This window comes from Varroa destructor, unplaced genomic scaffold (genome assembly GCF_002443255.2).
Source record: "Varroa destructor unplaced genomic scaffold, Vdes_3.0 BEIS01000003.1, whole genome shotgun sequence".
Lineage (NCBI taxonomy): Eukaryota > Metazoa > Arthropoda > Arachnida > Mesostigmata > Varroidae > Varroa > Varroa destructor.
In genome coordinates this window covers 722882-750164 of record NW_019211456.1, presented here as the reverse complement: position 1 = coordinate 750164, position 27283 = coordinate 722882, and the positions used below count along the sequence as shown (strand labels likewise).

General features: G+C 39.6%; 2 protein-coding genes and 1 long non-coding RNA gene across 13 annotated transcripts in view; 1 reads left to right on the top strand and 2 right to left on the bottom strand.

Annotated features, from left to right (window-relative positions):
• Nucleotides 1-287: 287 nt before the first annotated feature.
• On the bottom strand, nucleotides 288-3444 carry LOC111247839 (uncharacterized). Of its 5 annotated transcripts, none has more exons than XR_015323945.1 (2): nucleotides 3314-3444; nucleotides 288-1519 (listed from the first exon to the last, which is right to left on the bottom strand). XR_015323945.1 is itself a non-coding variant. In XM_086983923.1 (2 exons), the coding sequence occupies exon 2, from the start codon at nucleotides 865-867 to the stop codon at nucleotides 325-327; it is 543 nt and encodes a 180-aa protein (XP_086840049.1). In that variant the 5' UTR covers nucleotides 868-1519; nucleotides 2950-3090; the 3' UTR covers nucleotides 288-324. The 5 variants fall into 5 exon arrangements, 2 of the variants coding, with proteins under 2 accessions (XP_086840049.1, XP_086840048.1); XR_002672287.2 differs by lacking the exon at nucleotides 3314-3444 and adding an exon at nucleotides 2793-2929; XR_015323946.1 differs by lacking the exon at nucleotides 3314-3444 and adding an exon at nucleotides 2286-2412.
• A 2124-nt stretch (nucleotides 3445-5568) lies between these two features.
• On the bottom strand, nucleotides 5569-9446 carry LOC147756357 (uncharacterized). Its single transcript, XR_015323966.1, has 2 exons — nucleotides 9315-9446; nucleotides 5569-6766 (listed from the first exon to the last, which is right to left on the bottom strand). It is a non-coding gene; the product is annotated as an uncharacterized LOC147756357 (long non-coding RNA).
• Nucleotides 9447-9774: 328 nt separating this feature from the next.
• The window catches only part of LOC111247835 (uncharacterized), a 37331-nt gene continuing 19822 nt past the window's right edge, over nucleotides 9775-27283 (top strand). For 3 of the 7 annotated variants that reach the window (XR_015323937.1, XR_015323936.1, XM_022799275.2), the window contains exons 1-4: nucleotides 9775-10620; nucleotides 20513-20700; nucleotides 23321-23399; nucleotides 24481-25037. Coding sequence is in view for 5 of the 7 variants with exons in the window: in XM_022799275.2 (XP_022655010.1) it covers nucleotides 24846-25037 (192 nt within the window). In the remaining 2 variants the exon portion in view is untranslated. Of the gene's footprint in view, nucleotides 10621-20512; nucleotides 20701-23320; nucleotides 23425-24480; nucleotides 25038-27283 lie in introns of all 7 variants that reach the window. The other 4 variants (XM_086983905.1, XM_086983903.1, XM_022799276.2 and 1 more) reach the window with 4 other exon arrangements.

The window sequence follows — 27283 nt, the reverse complement described above, 5'->3', positions numbered from 1 at the left end:
AACAAAAAAAGCCATTGTTACTTTTTAAATTAAATGATTGTTTTTAGGAGCAGAAACTAGTTACAAAACAAACCCGCAACTTCGTTAATCTCAAGCAAAAGTTCTAGCTATTCTATTATTTGACTTGATTTTTTGCTGACTTAAATCCAAACATTTGAATTAAATTTGTTGCAATTTGATTTCTTAATAATCACACAGATTCACATTACTTGATAATATTCCCAAATTTTCAACATGTTGGCGAAACGCAAATTTTATTTGATTATCATTTGCCTGCACCTAAAACACACCGATAATCGTTTTAGTTTCCATGTAGCAATATTCTTACGGTTCTTGAAGTTCTGCCGAAAAGCAGGCTCGTCCTTCAAAGAGTAATTCATCCGACCTGTCGCGAATATCGGCCACTCGAACAAACTTAGTCGGACCGAAACCAGCAACAGCTTCATACGACGGGGCAATAAAGCATGAGTTCATCGGTCTGCCGTTCTGGAAGAAGAGTGACAGATGAGTTTTCACTTCGCGGCCGCTGATATCATATAGTGCAAAAATGCACCTCTTCTTCATCGGCCACGGTGAGAGCGAAGTGTTATTAGACATGGTCCTGACGAACACGTCGACATAACACTCATTGTCATGTTCGCTGATTTGACAGAAGAATCCGCAGGCGTATCCGCACACCTCCCAGGGCTCAACGTTACTCGTGATGGTCTTCTGTCTCGACTTCTCGTGTTCGTCTATGATCTTCTGCAAATCGACCCAGAAGTATTTCTTGGTTGCTACGCCAACCAGAGTGCGTAGTTGCAATTTCAGACTTAGCACCTCATCGCGTAAACTGTGAAGTAAGCTCTCCGCTCCAAACTGGACCATCTATTGATCCTTTTGAGGCTACGTCAGTCACATTGTGAGACTCTGCAGACTCCCACAGATGCTCCTTTATTTGCTCGAGTGTCCCCTCCCTTCCGCAGGAACACACGAAACGCATCTGTCGAAGCAAACTTGGCTTTATCTCGATGAGATCAGTAGTGACTTTTTTTTTGCACTCGAGACAGAACGCCTTCAACCCTGCACCTTCTTCTTCCTCTTTATGAACAATTGCGCACCCAGTACAAAAGGCATGCCCGCATGCGCAGAGATACACTCGTGGAGAAAACATGTTGCAGGCATCACAAGGCGTCAAGCGACGGCCGAGACCGCCCAGCGGTTTTAAATGGACCCGACCGGGGCACAATGCAAAAGGTAGATCGCGCACGACCAATTGGTCCTTCATCTCAATGAGGTCTGCAATCACTCTCCGTTTGCACTCGTTGCACATAACACGGAGTTGACCGTGTTCTTCCTGTTGAACGACAGCACATCCCACGCAATAGGCGTGTCCGCAGGCAGCAATATAGACACGTGGACAAAACATATTACATGCATCGCATGGTGTTAGTCGGCGGCCGACGCTGCCCACTTTTGGGTGGCTTTTTTCGGTTGAGGCAGGCATAGCGGCGCCAGGCGGGTGCTTGCTGGCCTGCAACTGGAACAAACGAACGCTACGATCAGGCAGGAGTGTCATGTTTGTTGACACCGATGGCGACAATATGTCCCACATAATTATAATAATGACACCAAGCTAACTTAATTGTAGCCAATCATTCTCAAGCTGAAATAGGTATCTTAGTTGACTCGCTAACAAGTTGACTAACAAGAAAGATTTATTTTATGACTTTTCAAAACAAAAATTTCAAAACAGATGTTGGCCAGCATTTGCGGTTTGTGGATGGCCAGGTTTTTATAAGTATGGTTAAGGAAGAGCCGCAACACGTAATATGTAGTTTCAAATAAATTAACAAGGGTACATGTTGTTTGTATTCTATAAGTAACCAATGCTAACTCGGAAGTAATTACAGTAGGTGATTTTTGTTAAAAGCAATACACACAAAGGGAGAGAAAAACCCTGTGTTTTGCCAGGCTTTCATACAGTGTTTAATCATGAATCCAGACAACAACGGCGGCACGCATCTCTCGAAAGCCTTTGTGAATATATCTTGAATATATGAATTGACTCTAACGCTCCCATTCCTACAAATTTGTTAACAAATTATTAGAAATGATCATTGTTCTGTTATCGTTTCGAAATATATAGGAATTGATTTAGAATATCCACCACAGTATAGAAGCTTCACTACATTAACGCACAAAAACATCGCGGCACTGGCGTGCATCTTCAACAACAATACTTTCAATCTAAAGACGATCGTGCATTTACGTTATTTAAAAAGAAACATCCTTCACAAGTATACATTTGCTGGGGTAAACAGTTCCAAAAACCGTTGTTAGGCCAAAGCGAATAAACTCTTGTTAACTGTAGTAGGCTCAATGGTTACGGGAATTCGTAATGTGCCCCACGCAAGAAAATCACGATGAAGATCACCATGTCGTTGAGAAACTGTTGAGCGCAGTCTGAAGACCTATTGTCGTTTACGATTTTATACCTGAGACATAGGCCATACACCATGCGCCCGTGAAGAAGCTCGAAAGTTCTGGAAAGTTAAGTTGCTTTTTGCTTTGTGACAATTTCACTTTACAGCATACAGGAAGCTGAAGTTAGTTGTCACCACGGTATGGATTTGAAAGGTGCAAATAAATGCCTTATTGATCTATCCATCTAATCGCTTTGCAATGCGAACCGAATGGTTTTTTGCCCTGTCGCAATAGTGCATGGGACCGAACTGGGCCTATCCCAAATGTTGACATCTTAAAGAATGCATAAGAATTCCATTTGTTTCGTAACAAGAGAAGAGCATTACTTGCAAAATTGATCACACCCCACTGAATCTGACGGAGATAGCCTCACACAGTGAAGATCCCTATCTTCGTTTAGTCGTGAGATGTTTAAATTTTTCAAAGCAACACTAAACATTAGCATGGATTCCCATTTCTTGAGAATATCAATATCGCACTTACGCTCTAATCTTGTAATCAGATTTGTGTGCGTCGCGGCAGGGACGCTTCGTTGTATCAAAACAGATGAATAAGACAATACTGTGTGTATTCGATTCCGTGATTTCCCGAAACGAAGTTCAGGATATAGCCATAGCAACGTTTGCATTCCTTCGTTACTGCGTAAAGCACTATCAGGGTATTCAAGCGATCAGAAATCTCGATCGTAATCGAATACAGCGGAAGAGAGCAATAATCTGTCAACGGCCATCATGGACTTTCAGCGCTCAACAGAGTCAATTATTGACTAGGTTACACTTCGGGCGTGATCCAAGATGGGCAGCACAACAAACACTTAACCACAGCTTTAGAGAAGATATATACCGACCTATAACGTAGAACACCGCGAAACGAGTAGACTCTAAATCCTCTTTTAAATCGTCAAGGTTGTACTGATGGCAGTTTGATACGCAAGCTTGACGCCGCTAAATGTATTGTAACCCATGGCTAGCATATGGATAGCGCGAAGTTGACGTTGATTACCGTCTTTGTTTATAATTTATCCGTGTTCTGCAGACTATCGAAGCTCTCTGTGCCAATACAGTTACATATTTTTACTAAAGAATTTACTTCTTAATTATTAAGTATTTGCTAACTACCAATAAAATCAGAAGTGTGTGTGTGTGCACGCATGTTATTACCGATCGATTTACAGAAAGATCGGGTTGTGTTTACTAATTGCAAAGATCGTGCTCCGCGCACGCAGTATATTGGCCACGCAGTATTTAGCAGGCCATGTCTTGCGTCTTACTATCATGGTGCTCACATCGAAGTCTTTACTTGATGGTTCGGAATTAATTATACCTTATTTTATGTTTGCTGTTGTCAAACAAATAGGTTTGGTAGAGATTCGAATGCTAAATTATAGCTATTCGTGATAAAAAAGTTCCTCTTTTCACTCAAGATGGGCATGAAAGTCCTGTCCTTGGATTTCAGTTGTCCACAATTTTAATCTATAATTATAGATTTACAAACAATTTCCTAATTAACATACCCATTTTCTGTGTGATGCCCCTTGCCTGCTACTTATTTTTGTATGAATGAGTAAAATGTTCCAATGAACGAATTTCACGTCTTTTGTTCAAGAGGCGCATGCTGCAACTATCATATCTTGTAGCAAGTGCCTGCACACGAGATCTATTTATCCCGCACACTGATTATACAACGCCGATTAAAATAGACGATTTCTAAAATTAAGTCGATCTTATCCAAACGTACAAGTCTAGATGCCATATTGGTTCTAGAAAATTCACCTCTAAAAATCATCTAACAATTCCATGCAACGCGCGTGGCTCATTAAATGCCAACGGTAGTAACATTACAATATTAAAATTATCTAAATGACTTAGCACAATGTGTAGTAAATCTTATTAACTGTGAATAGAGTTCTTTTTGAATTCACTGGATGAGAAACGGTAAGCGAATCCAGGCTATGCGTTAATAGCTCGAAGAATTTCTATCTACGTAGTTTCCGCATTCAGACAATTGAGTTAGTGACGTTAGATCGCAAGTTCTGAGAGGACATCTACATAGAAAGCTGGCGGCGGTGGAAATCAGGTTTATGCTATCAGACAACAGGGTCGAAACGCATAAAACTATGGAAACATAAGGTAAAGATGCTCAACAAAATGGCTTTATGGAAATAAATCATTAGTTCGAATGGCATCGGATCCAATCGTTGATACAGGCGATTACAGAACGCATTATCGAAACTACCTTGGGCTATCTAATTAAGAAGCGTTCTATAAAACGACAACTGTAAATGTTCGAAAAAAAGATAACCTTCAAGCCAAGATAAACTAGCAATGATTTTACTAACGCTGTATTGTCTACGATACACAGCAATAGCATTTCGACCATAGTTTGGGAAAATATTTCCTATAGTTCAAGTTTTGTCCAGATGCCAAGCTACAACATTTTTCTGGTCAACCAGACCGAACGACTGTTACATTTAGATAGCCTGAATTGAAATACTGTAGTGACTGTAAGGTTCAATCGGCAATTAATCAAAATCAAAAAATTAATCAAAAAAAAAATGCTTTTTATTCTAATGTATAAGACAGGTGTGAGTTACCGCAATATATATACCACAGCACTGGTAGGCTGGCAATTTTTTAGGTTTTTGCCGGATGCAGGTGTTGAGAAATTTCATAGAATGGTTATCACTAGAAATGAGCAAAACGAATATCTTTACATCCACACAAATATTTCTATTAAGACGATAATACTAATAGTGCGCTTATAATAGTGAATAACATTATATATATATATATATATATATACATATGGCTTCGATTTTGTTTGTTTCGGTACTCTATAAGAAGAGCATCGTTAAGCTCGTTCTGAAGATGTCGACGTAACGAATCAAAGGTTGTCATTAAAGGATAGATTTTTTTTCGTATTTTAAACCTATTTAGGCATCGCAATATTGTCGAATGTGACCATATATACATTTTTAAATCGTCAGCTTTTTACACATGTAGCACCAAACGACAACGCGGTAAGTTTAACGTTAGTGATCGCAAATCGGGGTGTGTACTCCCCGTGAAATCAAGCCATAACAAAAGAAAATTTGCTGTACTGTTCGAGTATCATAGGAGGTATAACTTTATTGATCATTAGGATGGGGGTTATTGTTGCTGAGGGCCAATAGAACCCATTGATGATAGTGAGGTCGGTGACATCCAGTGGCTCCTTGTGGCTTCGTATCCCTGCAACGCGATTCTGTCTACGATTCAGTTAGTTGAAATTCAGCCGTTGTCGGTGGATGAACGTAAAAAGAACTTTCTGTTAGCATCGAATTGTTAAATTGTGAGCTTCTATCGGCTTCGAAGATCTGTGGTGTCGCTAGTTGTATGTTAACAATACAAGGGATGCTGGCGTAAGAGCGTATTTATTGATTGTTTATGATTAGTATTGTTTACTCATATATAATATATTTATAAGTTGGAGAGGCTTGCTTTTGTGTTATTCGGTGTTGCGAGCCCATAACGCTGTTCAAGCTTAGAAGGAATCAAAATACCTTGATGGCTGGTTGCTCTTGCCTTAATAAGTGAAACCGTAATACATAAAATCGCAACGCATTCAGATAATAACGAACCGATCATTTTATCAAGTTCATGAAGTAATAATATGTTCACTTACCGTATCCACACCATATCGACATACTATTTCGGCTATTGGCTAAAGGTAACGACAAACTAAATTTGGCAGATTTAATTAAAAATGAAACATCTTCCAATATATATATATATATAATAGGATCATGTTTACTGTAGTTCGTTTTACCTATTGTCTCACCATGTAGGTTCAAATAGAGACAAACCTTATAAACTTCGCATTAGGCGAAGGCGTCTTCAGGAATCGATTATTCACTTATTTAGGCTGGATTGAAATTTTTTTTATTAGGATCTATGCAAGTAATAGGGGCATTCCAGGTGCATACATTTAACCTGATAGTCTTAAGTCTTAGGACATTGATCTTAGGTCTAGGAAAAGACACAGAAAGCGCCACAAAATGCCTGAAGGACACTTAAAGGAAATACTTCCTTTGTTCCATGGATAAACTTATCTTTTTCCGTAACACCAAAAGTAGCTGAAGAGTAGTTGTATTCTGCAAAGCGGTGATCGATCGGAAGATTTTTTTAAGTAGCTTTCTGGCTCAAAAAGTACTAATCTGGGGTCTGGACGGGGGGAGGGGGGAGCCAATTCTTTTTTGACGTTTCAATTAATACCCAGTCCTTGGCTATTTGAATAAGCTGCGTAACTGATGTGTTTCTTCCTAAAAAAAAAATGTTGTTAGAAATATTTGTTTTATTATAAAACACCGAAGGTTGCCTCATTTATTTTTTACTTGTCTTCACTGACACTATTTCATTAGTGGATCTCATTTTTAGAAACAAAAGAAGGACAAAAAAGATTTTACGAAGTATGAACGAGTCGTATCCAAAATCATCTTTATGCTTGTTCTAAAGAAATGCGTTAATCAGCATTATAGTGTTTTATGAAGGGCGACTAATTAAATATTGATAATTTTACATCCACTATCACCGTTAGTCGCTTCAGATTTATCGGCGATTAACTAAGATTTATTTTGTTGGCAAATGCAATAGCATAAGGTATTTTGGGACACCCTGAACAATTGAAAGAAGGCAAAATACCTTATGCTATTACGCGTCTATTTGATACTACTTGAAGTCAAACATGCGTCCTTCAGTGCTGAGCTGCTTCTGGAAAAAAAGCATCATAACGCGAATATTCAAACAGCCAGGTTTGAGAATATGAGAAGTTCAGCGTGCGAGATTACTAGTAGCGCGTTTAGTAAATGTAGGGATAGACAAGAACCGTTGCCGATGTCACAACGATGTCATGGAGAATTATCCCTGGGCTAACTCTCTGATCACAGCCTGAATAGCGACTGCTGATCCGTAACATAGCTGAGATAGTTTTATAGTTCATATTAAGTTTGTTTCAGTGGTCAAATATAAAGTAATGTGGGCAACTAACAAGATGCTGGGAATGGTCTTTAGCTTGCTTGATCTTCAAATAATTTCAAATAAGTACAGTTGCATTTAATATCAAAGTCAGCACGCGCAGACTTAACTGCTTCTGTGGTCGAGTAAGTGGTCAAGTAAGGTTTCATCTATGATGTCGTGCTACTACGCAAGAGCGTACTCATACATGCACACATCGACACACACTGTCTACGTGCATTTTCGTTTCCCCAAACCCCCCTGAATTTCTAAGACACGCCTCCAGCGGGCGGTAGTTGCATCGAAATCCTCTAGATGGCACCACGATGCTTTGGCTTAGGTAGCCTACTTACTATTAGGGCTGATTGATGAGAAAAGGGAAATATTTCATACATACGCAATGCACATATCATGATCATTGACTTTTAGGGCAACAATATTTAACACGCGATTACTTGTAATCTTTATCATTTCCATATGGATGTCAATCGAACCCGAATTTGCGCTGAAAGCTCCCTGCCTTCCTTTCTCGGAATCTATAGAACATGATATCATAATTAGCCAATATGTGTAAATTAACTGTGTTTGAAGAATTAGTATGTTGACAAGTCTATTTTATTTGGTTTCCATTAAGTAGGTGTCAAATAGTACACTGCCGTTCATGAACATTTTATAAGAGGCCGCAACTGACTCGCGAATTCGGTCCTCGGCTCCCTCTATTCCCAATACTCGTTCTATTCTCAGCTCAATACTTGTAGCTACTCATTCGAATTAAACAAAAAAAAAAAGTCGATATTTCAAGTTTTACGTTATTTTCAGTTTACAATCAAAGTGTTAATTCAATGCGCGGTCGTTAATTCAGTTTGGTAGCTTAAGCCTGAAACTGTTAATGCAGAAGATTGCTTAAATTACAACAGTAACCTATGTGACGACACTATGTACGTACTTTGAAATGAATTATCAGCCATTTTTGACCGATATATGCTCAAGGCGACTTTGTAACGTAGGTGTTTAATTTAAAATGTTTATTGTTATTTATATTTACTTTTATATCAATATGGCTTGATAAATGTGTGTATAAACGGGATATATTGCGCAATGTATGTATCTGCGTGGTTTGCTCACGCCGACCAAATTACGACTTGGACACTCTCAGACGCGTGATTACACACCCTCGTGTTTCTGTTTATCTATCTTCCGACTTTCTTTCTGTGAGTGTGCGTGTGTTCAATTATGGTCAGCCGTAAATGGATATATTGGCTGCTGATAGAGGAGAGGTGGGTCTGCAACGCTCTGTTTGTAATCAAGCTTCTGGCTCTTTGTTTATATATCAGCCGATGCCACTCGTTTTTCTTACGCGCCATCTCTGCCGCTGTCATTGGTGTAGCAGTAGCTGCAGTGGGTCTACTAGCACGGACGACGCTGCTGAGCAGCGTGACTAGTACTTAGACATAGACGCGCTGCTGATCTGTGCTGCTTTTTAAGCTGACAGAAGATACAGTTTTTTTTTGCGTCTCCGTCTTTCCATCTTTTCACTTTACCCTCCGGCCATCTTTGCAATGTTCCTTTCTAGCTAGATGGTCATTACGGGAGCACTCTAGCTACAGCTAGTGTTCGAACAACTTCTATATTTAAACAGCAAGTGCCACGAGCGGCGTTGTTACCGACGCCGTTTTGGCTAACGTTGCCCCTCACCGTCACCGACACGATTACGATGTTGGGGCAATACGCGAATAACAACGATGATTAAGAAAAACGGCAGTCAAGAACAAAAGCACGAAAAACGTCATCATCACTATCTCGAGCATAGGACGACGGCTGCGAACAACCGCAGTAGGCGACCGCTCTATTACTTACTCGGACGGCCGTTCGATAAATAGGTCATAGCCACAACTACTTGGTCAGCTCGGTCTCCTCTTCGACAGCACATATGATCTCCTCGCGTCATCCCTTACCCACGGCGATGACATTCAGCGGCGCTCCCAATACAACTACCTCAGCCGTCGTCGCTGCTGCGGTCGGTACTGTTCTGCTCTCGATCGGACCCATCGGCAGCACAAGGCAGAAGCAGGCACCCGTTGCCCGCCGGCCTGGCTGACAGCTTTCTCAGCCGACTCGCCCGCCGTCCGCTGTTCGTGCGTTGTCCGTCTGCCTAGGTAGCAGCTATCTTCGCTATCGCATAACAGTCAGCGACGCCGCTCTCCCTCTCCATTGTGACACTCGCCTAGCAGCTACCCGCGCGCCCTCGAGCGGCTGATCCCGGCTGCTGTACTTGGGTAGTCTCGTGGCGCGCCTGCGACGGTGGTTCGCTGCTTGCTTGTCCTCAAGAAGCAGCAGAAAGCCAGGTTAGTGCCTCAGCGGAGCACGACGCTACTTTCTGTGCGTTTTCCTGTCTGTGCGCTGCTGTTAATCCTGACGTTTATGCTGACGACGACGACTGCGGCTGGATAGTATTCAACGACAAAAAAGCTATTTGACGACTACAATAGTGCGTGCGAGCGCGTGAATATCTCCTGCTTCCTTCGTTGGAACGGCGAGTGCCACGACAGACTGTCGAAAGCGCTGTAAATTTTGACTTTCTCCGTCTTGTGTTAGGGGCTGGTCGTCGCTGCATGCGAGTACTAACAGAAGTGGAGAAGATTCGCAGGAGTAGCACCAGAGGTGCAAGTTGGGACAAATCAAACATCCGGATCTATTGTTTGAGTCACTTAGTGGCTTTATGATTAGGTTAGTGCGTTGTTGTTGGTCCAGCAAGCGTACCAGGGCTGAGCGAGTTTAGTCGCCCCGACGTCGTCCCGATTGTGACGACGTTGGCCGTCTTTTTCGTAGTCGGCTACGAAAAGTTAAGCATAAAACGCTACCGACGACCGACAAAGATAGAGAAGCCAAGGAAGAGAAAAGCATCGAATTCGTTTGCTGGACGGATTGTGCTGTCTTGCGTGCAACAGTTGCGACCCCGAGGGAAAATTTTCTCAATCTGCGCTTTAAGTAAAGAGGCATACGCAGAAGTCCCTTATGATAAATGGTTTCCATCGAGCTTCCACTGATCTGGCAGATCAAAAATCCTGTTCTGATATTTTTTCGTCAGCAACAACAACAGGAGTAGAAGCAGGAAACGGTGTGACATACATTCGACCAACACGAATAGATGAACTTCATCAAGGTACGTGAATCTCTTACCTTCTTGCAATTGCTTATATTCAACATCCTGTGCTCCCATCTAACGCTTCGTATTCCTGTTTGATACAGCTAACTGAAAAAAATCGAAGTGGTACGAGATCCTAACGCTAGTTGGGAAAAGGCGTTGTGTTATAACTATACAGATTATTCCTTGTTCTTTGGTAGAATCGACTTCACTGCTGTTAGGCACGCGGTGTTTACGTGCAGCCCACACATCATAATGATGATGGTGGTTTCTGTGTGTCCGTGTGTTCAACTCTATCGGGATTGGCGTCAGTGTATGTAAGAGATGACTGAGTCTATGTGAGAGACTTAACCGGAACAGGTCCGAACTCTCGCTGTGCTGTTGCCGCTGCAGTTAGAACTGTCAAGGCCGATGGCCTTGGTCGGCCACCCAGGGGAATTGGCCGCCCGGAACGAGGGTTACTTAAAGGTCGGAAGGGAATCGGGGAGGAGGAGGAGGATCTTCTCGTCTGTGTATCGGCCCGCGTTTATTATGTTCCATTCCAGCTAATTGAGTGGCTAGCCGCATATTTACACAGAGAAACATTTTTACAATTTTATACGTGTTTACCGATTTGGCTGGCAAATAGATTGCTAGCAGCACTTACCTACGACGATGCGAGGTCATGAACGCTGTCACGTTTTACTTGGAAAAATATGAATCGAGGATGAAACAGGATGCGATTATGTAGGGATCCTTTCTTAGAAAACTAAAAATCCATAAATATCTAACTACCTAGACGCATACCAAGTTTGCTTACTACGTTGCTAAGATTTGCGTATGCTACTGCCATTTCCTAATGCTATATATATATATATCATTAGGAAATATATATATGTCTTGTTTAATGTAGTACTAGCGTGTTTTTGCCAATCTGCTTCTTTAATAGAAGCTAACTTGGCAGCACAGTTGCTGACTGTAGGATCGATTAGACGTTCGTGCTCCACACTGCGAACATCCAAACGGAACAGAGGATACAAAATTTGTCATTTCTTCGCTAGGCTGCTGCTATTGCCACCATTACTATTTGGCTACTTGATAACTTTAGTAACTTTTGTGATGAATTTTGAAGGGGTTCATTTAAAATAAAAAGTATGTGTGGCGTATAGAATTGATATTGAAAAGGTCGCTTCGGCTATCAGCGACTGGTCGGCTGGTCAAACCTTGAATGAAGATTAAGACTCGATGGGTTATCATCAATATGAAACCAAGTGCGAACAAGTCCGGAAGTCATTAGTATCACCCCTCTTCGTTTCTTGTTTTATGGTTACAGCGGTCTTAATGTTATTGTTTCATTGGTCCAGAGCCCGTCGTGACTAGAATTGGTTGTGTTCAATGCGAAGCCCATACCATGTCAAGCATAATGTAGGAAAGAATTTTAGCAAATTTTAGGTGTGAATTTATGCGTACCTTTGTACTTTATATGTACCAGAATCCAGTAGAAGTTATATGCTACTTGTTTTTGGTGCTACAGAGAGTGTCATCACCATATATATCTACCTTAATGGCCGATATGCGCGATGATATTGTTTTTCTGTCAGCGGAAAACGGAGAGTCATCGTTTAAAAAATTTAAGAATACGTAAGCACACACGGGGCATATGGGCAACCTTATCAAATTTATGGGTCGTTCAACTTCTGTGCCAACGTCTGCTATCATACGAATAGTGTAAGCACAAGGCAGACGTGAGAACGCACACAGAGAAAATCAGTTATTGGAAAAAAAATAGTTGAAAGTTCTTATTTACTGCATTCGATTGTGTTTGTATAAAGCCGATTGTTTTTCTTCAATATACCGTACTAAGATTATATATATATCTCGTTTGTTAGGCGCGGCTCTCTTATATATATATCTCGTTTGTTAGGCGCGGCTCTCTGACCATTTATCCCCGACAAACATCGGTAACTCAGCGACCACAATATGCATTTGAACTGGTTAAGATCATTTGGGTTTTAGGCGACAATTTAGTAAATGCCTTGTTCTATATGTGTGTGTGTGTGTGTATGGACACTCTTTGAATTTAGTAAACGTAAAAAAACGCTGTCACGTTCTTACGTGGTGTGTGTTACATAAGACGTAAGAGCACAAATATTCGCTGGCACTCATACTAATCGTTCGCCAGTTGATACTAATAGTCATATGACTATTAGATAAGCTTAATACTACAAAGCGAGCTAGGAGTACAGGTCGAGAGTTGTTCTCTTTATATCACTGTTTATCCAGATATACGTTTGCTATAAAGTCTTAAAAAATAAGCAAAAAAATATTTTGTTATAAATTCAACTATTCAATTCGCTTTATTAATGTTATACCCAACCTGATTTATGTACAGTATAAATCAATAGCTATTCTGTTGTTTTACCTAATTTGTTATATTTTTACAGATTCTGTCCGAATACAAACGAATTTGATCCGCATTACATATAGCATGACATAATCTATAATATAATTGCAGACCTACGCGTTGGAAGTTTCGTGGTTGAAATTTTTCTGAGGGCTGCGGCTCCAAGTATCGTGATCTTGTTTCAATGACTCGATATTATTTTGATCCATTTAATCACTTTATTAGCAACGTTTATTTCGTTACAGCTGCCCTACTAAGGAAAATACATTCAAGGCCTAAGGCTAGTGGACGCTGTGATCTAATCATTTGCGCGTAGAATCAGCTTTGAAGCACACAAGTCATTTTAACTGTGAATTAATTGTATTAATTAGATTAATCTGAATCAATTAGAAATCAACAGTGAATCACTGTAGAAGGAATTTCGTTAAATTTTTGCAATTTTTCCAAACTGCAAAGAATACTCTTTTCCACTGCGACGACGTTGCTTTCTGCAACTCCCCAAACCAAAAATGGGAAGCAAGAGCATTCCGCACCACACAGATCTGTCACAGAATTTTTTAGTAGTTCTTTTTCGAGCTTAAGTTGCCAGAAAGCGCTTTAGTTTTTATAAATGTTTCCGTAATTCTGTGAAGCTATTTCTGCACCCTTCCAAAACGCTTTGCGCGTCGCTTTGTCTATAACGCGACTATTAGTACAAATATTCAAAATGGTTCTCAACAAATTCCAAATAAAGTTCTATACGGGAGGTAGGCTTCTTTCCGTGAAAGTATAACTACATGAAAATGTGTGCGTGCTACGTATGCCTATAGCTATCACTTTGTTGGCTTCTGGACTGATTTAGTTGTTTTGAGCATAGGAGTCATTACATTATTTTGTATCTTAGGGACCATTCAACGAGTTCCGCCAAAGTGCATTAACTAAAATCAAATAGGTACCTAATTACAAGTATCCCTGTTGTAATAAACATCATCGTTAAAGTCGCTCGGACCAGCCTTAGCTATTAAACAAAACATGTACAGAATTTTCGACTCTAGTATAACCTTCAGTTGCCTTTCATATAAAGAAAATTGGAATCTACATTGAATAAAATTTATTCAATCTTTTTCTACTTTACTAAGCACCAGTACCTACATGGAACATATCTTCCTTAACAATAGATATAAAGTTGTTACTAACTTTAGACGTAACTAAGACGTAGCGTACACGTTTTTAATGTTATAACGGTTTAGCGTTAAACTTAACTTTAAGCTAAAGGGGATAACCAACGCTTAATGTATAACCGCATGAAATTATTAAAAAATACCATTACCCGGTCTTACTTTGCGACAGTTTGAAATCACTAAATCATTCATAGAAGGTAAAAACAGGAGCTTGGTATATGCAGTATGACATAATACCATGGCTACATTATTCAAAATAAGCATTTTAACCTCAGCCAACCACTCGCGACATAAATCTATGATAATGGGATAATCTATGATGATGGACGATACGAAAATATCAGTGTACGATTTCCATGCACCAATACACGTGTGTATGCACCTGTTCAGGATTGCCCATGGCAGCCTACCAGACTTAGCCAAATATTAGTTCGAATCCGTTATGGCCAATGCAGAGACGTGGAAAGGGTTCAAAACCCATCTATCCAAGCGGCTTTTGCGTGAAGCACCACCTCACACGTCAACACATTGTGCGCGGGTTCGAAGACATGATAAGTGCCTGTACGCATTTACCTCAAAAAAACGTTTTGTGTTGGAGCGCGTCAAACTCCCGGAAGTTCAAGGCATTTATAGAAGACGAACTAATCGTACCTCTGCGACGAGTTCGTGAACTATTTTACTGCAGCGTCACCGCGTGATTTCGCGGCTTTTGCAAAGCTTGGATGTCACTACTGAACTCAGCGAGGTATTACTGAAAGCGGTCCTACTCTCTTCGTCTGAAAGAGCTCAGCGTTACACTCAACACAGGTGCAGGTATTCCTAAGTACACGTCGACGATCTTCTGCGTGAAGTCAAAACGAAGATTGTACTGTTGCGGACTGCGCGAGCACAGGCTGTGTCTGCAGTCATACTTTACTATTTTGGAAAGACTTGCATTTGAAAAACTGTAAAGCGGGTACTATAGCGCCTTCATATCGATTCCGGTATATATATGTTCGTCAGGTGCTGGCTCGCTGTATAGGTTTCTGAATTTTGATGCCTAAAACGCATGTATTTTGACATCAGCTCTTATGCGAGATTAACTTACATTTATGAAGGCGATGGGTTATCATGAACAGTAAGGTGCGTACCCTCAGACGTAAGTGTCGTTAAGAGTCAGATTGAGCATACAAAGGCAGACTTTCAAGGAAGAACAAGCCCAGAGCGCGGATGGTCCTATATGTATGCTGGGATACATCGCGGCCGAGTGTTATGCTGCGCGTTGAGTCTTGTTTTAATCCTACAAATCCACATCTACATGTGTATATATATATATATATATAATTCATTTAATTTGCGTGCGACCTTAAAAATAAACGTCTTGTGCATTTAGGTAGTTATGAAGTTTTGTGTTTAAACTGAAGCTTTGTGCTGAATTCATCATGTGGGGTACATGGACCCAATACTATCGCCGACTACACATTCAGAAAGTAGTTCGCTCTTTAGGTGATTTTAGCATTGAAAATAAGGCATGTGCAAGTCGTCTTTTATTATCTTAATCAGAACTCACGTTGTAACTTTTGCCGGGTTACATAAAACATGGGAGTGGATGATGAAAAGTAGATGATCTAAGTAACGTGTACCACGACAGATCATGGTCAAAGCGTAGCAGTGCCCGTTAAGCGAGAGCGAAAGCGGGTCCCCATCCAAAGAATGTCGCGCTTTAAATTTGGTTGAACAGCCGGGTATGCTATTCTATAAGCTTCTTTTAAATAACTAGATCATTACCGCATGTACTGTGAAGAGCTCAGTTGTTACAATGTATTCGTAATAATAAACGTCGGCTTATGACCAGTAAAATGATTCCTATATTGTTACATTATAGCAACGCCCCGATGCATACATCTTTAGTGATTCATTGAAAAAATTTTAATATTTGGCGTTACCCAGCGTATAATCCTGACATTGCTCCTTCCAGTCATCATTTTCCGATGTTTGCGGAACTCTTTAAATGGAAGGAATCGAAATTAAGAAACGATAATCATGTTTACGCAAAACAAGGTATCAGCTTTTAGAACAGTGACATCGAAAAAATTATTAAAAATGTGCGAGGCTAATTGGTAAAAGTTTGTACATCATTAACCAATCATATAATTAGTCTAATTAGAGAAAAATGTTCTTTTAAAAAAAATTAGATGAGAATTTATTGTGAAATTACGGGTCAATTCAATACTATCCGATGTCTTCATGCGCAACGAATCATCACAATAGACCTAAAGGTCTACGTTACTGCCGATTTCACAAAAAGATTTCCGTTGGAAGAACAGAAGTACCTTTAGTGGGGTTTGGATCTAAGGGGCCTGAAAACCCACCAAAATGGTGCAAAATGTAATTTTTCATAATCCAGGAGCTTTGATGCAGAGATTGGCGACTATTCTCGAAAAGAGAGTGTTCAATGCCTATTGGATAGTACAGCTCATATTCAACGTCCAATATCTTTTTGGGCTCCTTAAACGTACTGACGGTCGTAAATCCTTTTGTTTTGAAGATTTTTGGCCTGACGATAGTCCAAAATTTGATTCCGCTGAGTTGTTTATATCGTGCGTGTTTGAGCGGTAATGGCGAGTTTACAATCAGCAAAATCACTTGTGGCAGTGTTATTATCAAGCTATTTGCGAATTAATAAGGGATATTGTGATAATGATTAGCGAGCAGCCTCAAATAAAAGACGTAATTAAAATAATCGGAAGTTACACTGAAAAAACATGACCATCGAAAATGAAATTTTAAGTTCAAGAAAAGTTTTGTTGGAATGTCTGCGTTTGTAATTTATCACGTTGACTAGAATCGATGGGTTTCTCTCCGGAATGGTGCTCTGAGGTTGTTTAGGTCTAAGTCTAAGCTGATACAGTACGATCGTTTAATATCCAGATTCCTTCTTCTGCACCGTCCGTTTTTATTGCTGTTATTCATGTTGAGTCCTATATACAGGCAGGTTTTTGGAAAATTACCGGTGGTACCGAGGCCTTTATTTTTTGAAACGCCTCGGTACCATTGACAGCTGAGTGTCAGCAATTAAAGGTTTTTTTTTTATAATATAATATTAAGTACGATTAAGTACGATTCTTCTACCACAAAGAATCTATTGAAGCATATAGTACTGGGCTTGTTATCTGTGTCTACAGAGTTTAGTTGCTAGGTATCGATGTTGTCGAAGTACAAACGCTGAATTTGGACAAGCCATGTTATGCTCTTATGGAATGATCATGTCTGTGAGTGAAGTTTGCCGCAGTTGAAACTAATATGAGCGTTGCGTTGTCTGTCGAGAGTGGTACGTGTCGTTTAGTCCTTATAAGTGATCAATGGTATCGATCTGTGGGGTTGGCCTTCAAGAAATCTATTCAACGGTTGTGCCCATCGGGTGCTGCAGTGTTTAAATAGATCATGGACTCGAATAATTCGCGCACCCATTGGTCGATACATTATATTAATAACATAGGCACCACGGATTCATATTGAGTTGCCACTAAATCCACATATAAGTTGAACTGGCGACATCAAGTAGCAAACACGATAAATCATAAAGCCTTATGTGACTTGCAGATCTTGCACCTTTGTTACAGAGTAAAGAAAAGCGAGACTACGAGAAACATTTACCCACAGTTTTTCCAAAAAGACGTGTCCTTTGCTATAATTTGTCTTCTTATGTTATAAGTATAACAGAGCCTCATAAAATTTAACTCTGTCTTTATGAATTGATGAGTGCATTATAACTTTGCTACTATTAGCTTGTTTACTTTCTTATTCCTACTGTTATGATAGTAAAAATAAAAAATACGCAGTTGTTCTGCTTTCCTATCTGTTTAGATAAGATTATCAGTTGCAAGGGAACGAAGGGGAATCGTGTTGATAGCTATGAGATAAAAGATATCTACTGTGGTGATACAATCTGCGCGATATACCAGTGGAAGGATCTCGCCAGAGATTATCTACATTGAATACTTTTCTTATCTACAAGGTAACACTAATCGATACGAATCCTATCGTGTATTTTAAACATTCAATTTCAATTTTTATGTCATTGATGTAATCGCGTTGAGTGATCTAATTAAGTCAGATCGAACACGGCGATCGCACACAGGAAGTTAGATCGAAATTTTCTACACAAAAAAATACATAAAAACAAAAGATAACCATTTATGAGCACGCATGCGTGAACCATTTCATGTACTGAACACAGACCAAACGCTCTGCTTGTTTTTGGGAAGGTAAGCGTACAAATTAAATGCCATAAATCGTTGTTACGTATTGTTATTATAATTTCGCAAGCACCATTGCGTAAAATTTCTCGGCTCTAACGAATTAATTGCTGACTAATTTCTTTAAGCTTAACAACATTTCAATGAAGATCGTCAACAGAGAAACGGGGTAATTGTGTTCCCGTCACCAAAAACAATGTGTCCTCTTTTTTTTACACGTGTCTATCGTACATTAAACAAAGTTAAACGAAGAAGCAGCAGGACTCAAGGAATGGAACGACAACACAGCTGTTTTGTGATCGAGCAATTCTGGTCGTTGAAAAAGCTAATTGATAATGGCTTGTATATTTCACTTGTGTAAGTGAAACTTCAAAGTTGATTGGTAAAGTAACTTCAAAGACATCGTTGATGAAATGATTAAAGTAAGTCATCTCCATGTCCCTATTTAGAATATTTTTTGCACCTCGCACGTTTTGAATACAAATATATAAAAATATTTAATCGTTGAGTCGCGTATGTGCCGTAAACAACTTAACGTATTTACTAAGCAAACTCGAGCCGTTCGTTGACAGGTCTGAGTATCTTTTCATATACCACCATACAGTGATAGGAAGCGGTAATTTACAGAACATTAAAAAAAAGTTCCTTTCTTTTTTTGCCAATAATTATAGTTGTCAAACATTGGTTTCTACTGTGAGTTAGCGTGCTCACGTATCTCTCTTTATTCGATTTGACCAAAATAGAAGATAGTCACAGGTGTATTATCCAGACCCATAGAGGAATCGTATCTAGATATATCACTATATCCCCATACGTCCGTTCATTAGTCACGATAATTGAGCAATATCTATTTATAGCGTACATGTTGCCGATATAAGACGTATTCAAAATACATCTCAAAATACTTGCAATGCCAAAAACTGTTGGTTAGTACATGTAGGATCTGTTGAAGTATTCTTATATTTAAGTACTGAAAAACATTGGAAGTAAAAAGTACGATGCTGCGGTTAGTGATTTTGTAGAGATTTCTAACCGCGGTAGTTATAAACGTACCGGTTATTTAAATAGGGTACAATAGCACAGCATTTTTAGCCAAAATTATTAACCAAATCTTGAGCGCATTCTTATAAGTTATCTAATTTATCTAAATATATTTAGTATATCAATAATTATACTTCTATTTTGATAAAATACACTAGATTGCTATTCAATCTGCTCGAGAGCGGCTTCTTACGTGCTGCGGGTACCTACAGACTTGCACGCTCATTTCTAGTTCTAATAGCGTACATATAGATCGATATTATATGTAACGTAATTTATTTTTGTTCTCTAAAATGACGCAAAGATTATAAAGCCGATGTTTTCTATAGTGAGACTATGATGAAAAAGGCCAAAACATCAATTGCTAGCAAACTCACAAAGCATTCTTCCCATATATTCCTTGTTTATATCTAAACTCTGTAATTAATATCGTAAGTTAGATGCTAACTTTTTTTTTAACTATTTAAAGTATTTTCCCTGTAAAATTTTCCAACAACGTATTTTTCAACTACAGTTCGCATGCCAAATGAAAAATGATGCTAAACTGTTGTCTGCTAAGTGTATAGTGTACTTCAAACGACTTTTTTCAAGAATGTTTATTTTTCGAGAGAAAAAGAGATTAGATAGAAATCATTCTTTTATATCATCATTATTATCGACATGCTAAAATACATTATTGAAGGATCTCCCGAAAACAGTGTCCACATCGTTTGTACATTTTTTTAGTGGTTATGTAACGAAGTAATCGAGTCTGTCTAGATCATTGTGGGACTCTGTGTAGATCATTGCTCAGCCTAATTATCCGTAAATTAAGCTGAGCAGGTATTATACATCTATATGGGGCAAACAAGTTGAGTGGCGACAACAGCTCGAACAGTAATAATACTAACCTAGGTTGTGGCTGGACAGTATCCACTATGGAGTAAAGTCGGAATCTGTGTGAATTTTAGCTACCGCATGACGACAAGCCCGCACAGTATGTTTTTTTTGGAAAGAATTAGTTCTCCTGTTTTCAATGTATTGATATGTTAAAATTTTCAAAAACGCGATGCTATTATTATCGGCATTAAACGGCTTTTATCCAATAGGTTGATGCTGTTCATTGACACCGCAGATCTGATTGGTGACCTGATGATGGCCTGGACAAACGATGGCCTTGCGATATAATCAGGCGCCTCATGTCCTGTTGTGAACAAGACTGTAGTAATGTTGCGGGCATTTAGTATGGAGGAGCATGGATTAATCTGAAGCCCAAACAGCTATTGAAATCCTGTCGGTAAGCACGAATTAAAGTGGCCGGAAGTCGGTCTCATTTCCCTGCCAAAATCATCCGATAACTATTTTATAAGCATTATAGTCTCAAGAAAAAAGCTTAGGTTTCTAATATTAGTGTGTATAGAACAGCGAGGACTAACAAAGCATAAATGCTAAGTTCAGGTACATAGCTTATATGGCCGTGTGCATTATCGAACCCACCAATCGAATATGTTCAAATCCAATAAGCCAGACACTACGAACATATTTAACATAAGGTATTAGTCATTTTATTATAGATTAATGATAGGTATTTTATGGGTTGTATCAAATATACGTAGAGCGTAATACGTATTTTCTGTCCACCATTGAATGCTATCCCGCCTGCAATGTATGAAAGTCCTTTAGAAAGATCTAGTTGATTTCGGCGATTATTTCCTGCGGACATCTTAACTGCACCCCAAATCTTTGGCGTAATAAAGCCCGCTTACTTAATTACGAATTTCCTTAGCTGCTCCTACGAAAAAATTGTAAACATTGCTTAGGTATTACTGTGCCAATCGCCATCGGAATGTTAAGTCGTATTGATGAAATTGTATTGAAGCTAACTCGGATCATCATAGATGCGTTGGCGTACGCCTTATCACATGACAACGACCTAATAATGCAGAATTATCGTTGTCCAAGATGACATTTGCAATGTCTCGCAAATGATATCCTTCCGCAGTCTGTTTGGCGCGCTGTTACCATTATCGCCATCAACCACAATGCCCACTAACAGCAAAGTCAACTGGTACCGCCTTGATGGTGTCCGATTTCCTGTGACTGACCTGATGAACAAATAAAGGCTCTTTTAACCTTACCCCCTAGTGTTCTCGCCGTATTTCTATCCAGCCGGTCTAACCGTTCCTCTAGCTCACTCGACATGTACGTGCGTATAAGATCGTAGCAGGAGCAGTTCGTTTGCTGTCAGATTCACCGTAGTCTCCGTCGACTCCTTCGAGAGCGGAATGGAATGGTGACCACGTTTTCAAGTCAAAGTAGTTGGCCACTGACAGCGTAACCCAGCACTGACGAGACAGTTAAGAAAAACTAACATGTAGTCGAATGAGACCTCTTTTTGCACAGTGATAACTTAAGCATCATCATAGCGAGCAAATGATGACACAGGAAGTCATTGTACTCGATCATGGCGTTACCCTCCATGCGCTCATACATTATGTGCATTATTTTCTGATTTTTGATGATATAATAATAACCTGATAATGATCTTCTAATAAATCGTTAATAAATCGTCTAATAAATCGAGCCCCTAAGTGTCGTATGAATTGAATGAGTTCTCAAAGAATCATCATCGATGCAATCATTAAGATTTCAATACTAAAATTTCCTATTCAATTCAGCCTTCTAAAATGGTGCGAGAAATGGTGGGCAAGACGCCACAAAACCAAACATGCCCGAAGTGTACATGCTCGTCGAAAGTCAACGAGGATCACAAAACGTTTCGACGCAACTCATAGAAACTATTGTAGATCTTTATCTGTCTCACGATCACAATTTTTGGTTTCAAAGACATGAAAGTGCCTACATAGTACTTTGCATTAACTAGGCTGCGTAAATCATTTCTTAAAGGCTTTTAGAGTAGTGCAAATATAATATTAAGGGTATAGGTGTGCGTGAAGGTGTCAGAGGCGGTAAAAGCTAATTGCTATGTCATAGACCACACTCAGGACTGTTTATCTTTTCGGTGTTTTTGATCGTGCCATAATGGAGTGGATATTGAGCGCAAAAGAAGCCATTTGGTCCTATGACAAGCAGCCAACAGCAGCAGCAACAACAACAACAACCGTGTTGATTTGTTGATGTCATTTTAATGATTGCACGTTTTTGTTGCGGCGGCCCTTCACAGACCCTGTGATCGTAATCCTTGTCATAAAGATCGTTCTTATTCAGAGTGTTGTTTTCCTATTTTCGACGTAATCAAGCATTATGAATGAGAAAAACGTACACACAAGCTTAGTGTTAGTGACTACACAGGCAAAATTCGTAATAAGCGCGCGATAACGCTAAGTCGGCCGGTTCAACTGAGTTGCATATCGGACACTGAGGCACTCAGTGTATTGGTAATTGTAAATTTATTCGTTCTACTAATTTCGATTTTCGAAATACTGCTGCTGCTGCTAAACAGATGAGTCAGTGACTGCTGTTAAATTTGTTACCAAACTACTATCATGTCAAAGTATTTTATGGATGTAAACTCGCACGAACAACCATGCTTTTGCTTTTAACCTTGTTTACTTGAGGCGGCTAGGTTCTCAAGCGCGCCTAGATACCTGCATTCCAATTTGTACGGCCATCGTCGTTCTAATGGTAGGCTAATCAGTGGCTACTAGCATTACAATCTTAAGAGGTGAGAAAAAAAGAAGATAATCATAACAGAAGCAGTAACCAGACGGATCAATTGCAGATAAGACAAGCATGGATAGACAGAAACGACAGGCGTCGAATTAATTACTTAAGGCCTCAATAGTTTCACGTATTCGTTTGCTCCACTTAGCGATAATATCAGTCTAATAATATCTGAAATACTGATACAATTTGATATCTATTTGCTAGCCCATTCCATATTTGTTTTTCATGAGGTTTGCTCTCCATTTCTGCCACGTGAGGAACTCTGCTGATCTGGGGCAACCAAAAAATGCTTAAGACGATTATCTCCAGGTAATTCCGCGCACTACCGATCAGGGTAATGTATATTCGGCGTACGACAAAATAGTAGAAAACGAGCGCACTAAATGTGATGAGTTGGCTGTGTAGACCTTGTATTAAAAGTATGCTAACGTCAATATTATATATTGTTTGTGTCGACGCATATAATACTATGCAACCCTTGATATTTGAGCGAACACAGCCGGTAGTAATTGAAGGCCTGTCATTCGGGCTCTATAAATTTGAGGCTTCTTTGAATACGAGTTTCGAATGTTTTCTAGCATCTATTATTGAACGGGGATTCGTACGTTAAACATACTAAATACTGACTTTAATCTCTCTTGGATGGGGTCGTGTAGAATAATTTCGAATAAAGAAAAATTCGAATGGATCAATGAATGAGCGAAGTCACTTGTTGCCTATACCTACTACTATATCTATTTACTATATATATATAATTAGAAGCTATGCTCCCCAAATAATAATATTTAATAACTAGAACATTCATAGATCGGCTAGTTATGAATAGTACTTATTTCAGATTTTTCAGAGCTTTCTATAATGTAGACTATCAATCAGATAGCATTAATAAATCTGTGCACTGAACAGTGGTTCATAGTAATTTTTTTTACATTCATTTCGGCGCTATGCTATTCAAGGGGCATAGAAAAATGTAAAAATGTACAATTTACATTTTTCTATGCTGTATGTACAATGTATTCAACAAATTTATTATAATTATTGCTATTCTATGTAATCGGGAAGTCTATTACCAAAAGACGCGATTATCTAACTCAATTTCCCTCAGCTCAAACAAATTCCTTCACGCTGTGCATGTGAATATGTGCATGATGAAAACGGACGTACCATCGTCGGTTCAACAGTCATGTATTATGAGTTCTCGACAAGGGGAAAGCCATATTACGTAGAGTCGTGTACCACATATCACTAGAGTTAAGCATATAGTATTCACATTACTCAAGTGAAAATAATTTAATATTCAGTCTATGTATATCCATATACGATGAAGATGATGATGATTTTCCGCTGCGTTATTTTAATGGTAGGATTCGGATTGTCGTTTCGATTTCAGGAGTAACGTCGTCGGTCGCGGAATAACCAGGAGGTTATAGCTGGTTGCTGCTGTCGCCACACCGTTTACTCGTCAAATCTATAGTAGTCTGCCTGCCTTTCTTCCTATAGAATTATTTGCTACCATATACTAAATCAATTCAGTGATTCGTTAGCGCAGTAGAAGACGACCATTCGCTTTGGCCTGTTGGCAGCACGTGTTGTCGCCACTGTCGCCGCGGTCATCGGGAGAGACGAGAGACAAACAAAGGGAGATACCAGCTCTGATCGACGTCGTGCGTGGCATCACAACCTTCAGTTATATCCGTATAATTGGACTTCATAGAATCCTCGACATCAGCGAACAACCTTATTATTCCAGTCGATATGGAAAGGGAAATCAAATCTCCAAAATGCCAGGTGGACGCCAATACAGCAGCAGAATTAATAGTCCAGCAGGATCAACTGAACGGGTTCACCGCTATACCTCCAAAACGCGGCCTTTACAATCCTGAAAATGAACGCGAAGCCTGTGGCGTCGGATTTATCGTCTCGATCGATGGTATTCACACTCACAAGGTAAGAAAAATGCCGGAAGTTGGTTTTAAAGAACATCGTGTTCGTCTATTCGAATATAAGACATTCGAAAAGCGGCCGATTATATTGAAGCGTTTTGAAAAGAAAGAACAATGGATCGATTTTTCATTACATTTGGCTGTAGAGTAAATAAATCATAGCATATCAGACAGCATAATGGTACGTTGCTAAGAACGCTGTTCGTTATGTGTCGGTACTTTATGTATAATAGAGGAACATCGATACGTTTCGGTGTTCCGTCAACACGACAGTTTATTACTGTATAGTTTTCCTACGGCTAGTCACATTTCATATCATTCGTATCATATCTGACGCTGCAAAGCAACAGACCATTTGAAATCGTTTTCCGTCAGCCCGGGTGTAGGATGGGTATCATTTCTTAACGAAGCACTATACACTGTTGTGCCATTAGGGGCAACGGCAGGACAGCTAAATAGAGTCCTACGCCTTTCGCCGCTGATTGTCTCATTTTACGGAGTTATAATTAAGGTAATTGCGATGATTATGCTCGTACCTGGTTATGAACAAATGGCTCATAGTACGGCACATGAGATTTTCCAATCGGAGAAACACGCAAATTACCAACCGGCTCTACAGGTCAACAATATCATAGAAGGAAGTGGAGACTATTTGTTGCTGTTTCATGTAGTATGCAATCAATGATATATGTGAACCTTTGATGATACAATAGTATATTTTTGCTTACTCTGTTGCCAATCTTTTTTAAATTGTTCTGCCCCTCGAATACCTCTGAGACAGTATATACATATGTCGTAAATATATACGTCCATAAAAAGCAGTGCTGTGAAGATCTGGCCAGAATGGAAGCTAGGTATTGAAATTGAGCTACTAAGTGAGGCCTTAAGATGCGCTGCCTCTACTGTGGAGGTAAGGAAAGAAACGGCACTCAATCATCTACCGCTAAAGGTGCTTTACGCCTACGGCCATTAGGACGTAAAGGCTATCTATAGTACGTAGATCACTGTGAAAATACGTCGACTGTTACTTTCATCGTTACTACATCGCCATTTTCTTCTGAATTCTCACCTACTAATATACCTTTTGTCTCATAGCACCCAGTTACACTGGATGTTTTAGAGCATGTAGCAGATATTCTATGAGGTAATAGAACTAGAATTCTAGGAGGTAATAGAAGCAAAATATGCCTTATTAGATTTAGATGGGAAGCCGAAGGCTAGTAAATCCGTAAAGGATAAAAAGTCTATGCGACAACTACCACTCAAATAATAAATAGTGATGTAATAAATTGCTACAACCGAGGACTGGAAGGAGGAAGTATGCTGGAGTAGATGAAACAATATTCTGCTGTACGTTCTTCAGTCATTGGGTTGGCAATACGTGTAGTAGTAAGTTGAATCAGAGTGATTTTGAGCCTATTACGCTTGCTATTTCAACTTTAAAACAGAATTATAGCCTTGGATATAGAAGCTGTACTTATTTAACATTGCTTTCGATCGAATCATCGAATAATCAAAGTAGTCGAGCTTTGACTGTAGGAAGTGCAGAGTCGACTAATTAGTGGGGATTCAAAAAGCACTCGATTTTTCTGTTAAACTGCATGCTAGTATCATGACAGGTATTTGAAACAATGACGATTGTCCATAGCGCTTTTTGAAACAGATGAAAACCTTTAGAGATGGTACAACCACCGCGGTCAGGTAGTAGCGGTCCTTCTGCAGGGCCCTAAATTTCGTGGGGAGAAGAACTATCGAATTCATTCAAACTGCTGTTTGTTGGAACACGTCAAAAAGGATGCGCAGCCAAAACTGGTTCTTGGCCGTATAGCTGGTACTCGTGCTTGTATTATTATCTTACTATAATCCTAGCTATTTTCATCACGTCTAATCTTGAAAGTCCTCCTTCTCAGTTCCGAAAAACAACGTATTTGTCAAGCCGATGATCGTTAACTCATTTTTAGATGTCTGCGTTCAGCAGTAATATGTGTAGGCTATGTGCCTGCGTCCCACGATCCTTTTGCAAAAGATGTTTTCTTTTACCGGTCCTCTAGCTTTGCCGAGCTGCTGTGCACCGTCTCTATAGGTTAGGTAGGAGAATACTCAATGGAAATGATCATTTAAGCTTCGCTTCGAAAGCCACGATGTTCGACACATCAGCTATTGCATCGATAGCGTAGATGTGCATAGGAACGAGTTGGTAATGGGTTATACCAATGCGAAATGCGCGGCTATCAGTAGAACAGAAATGCA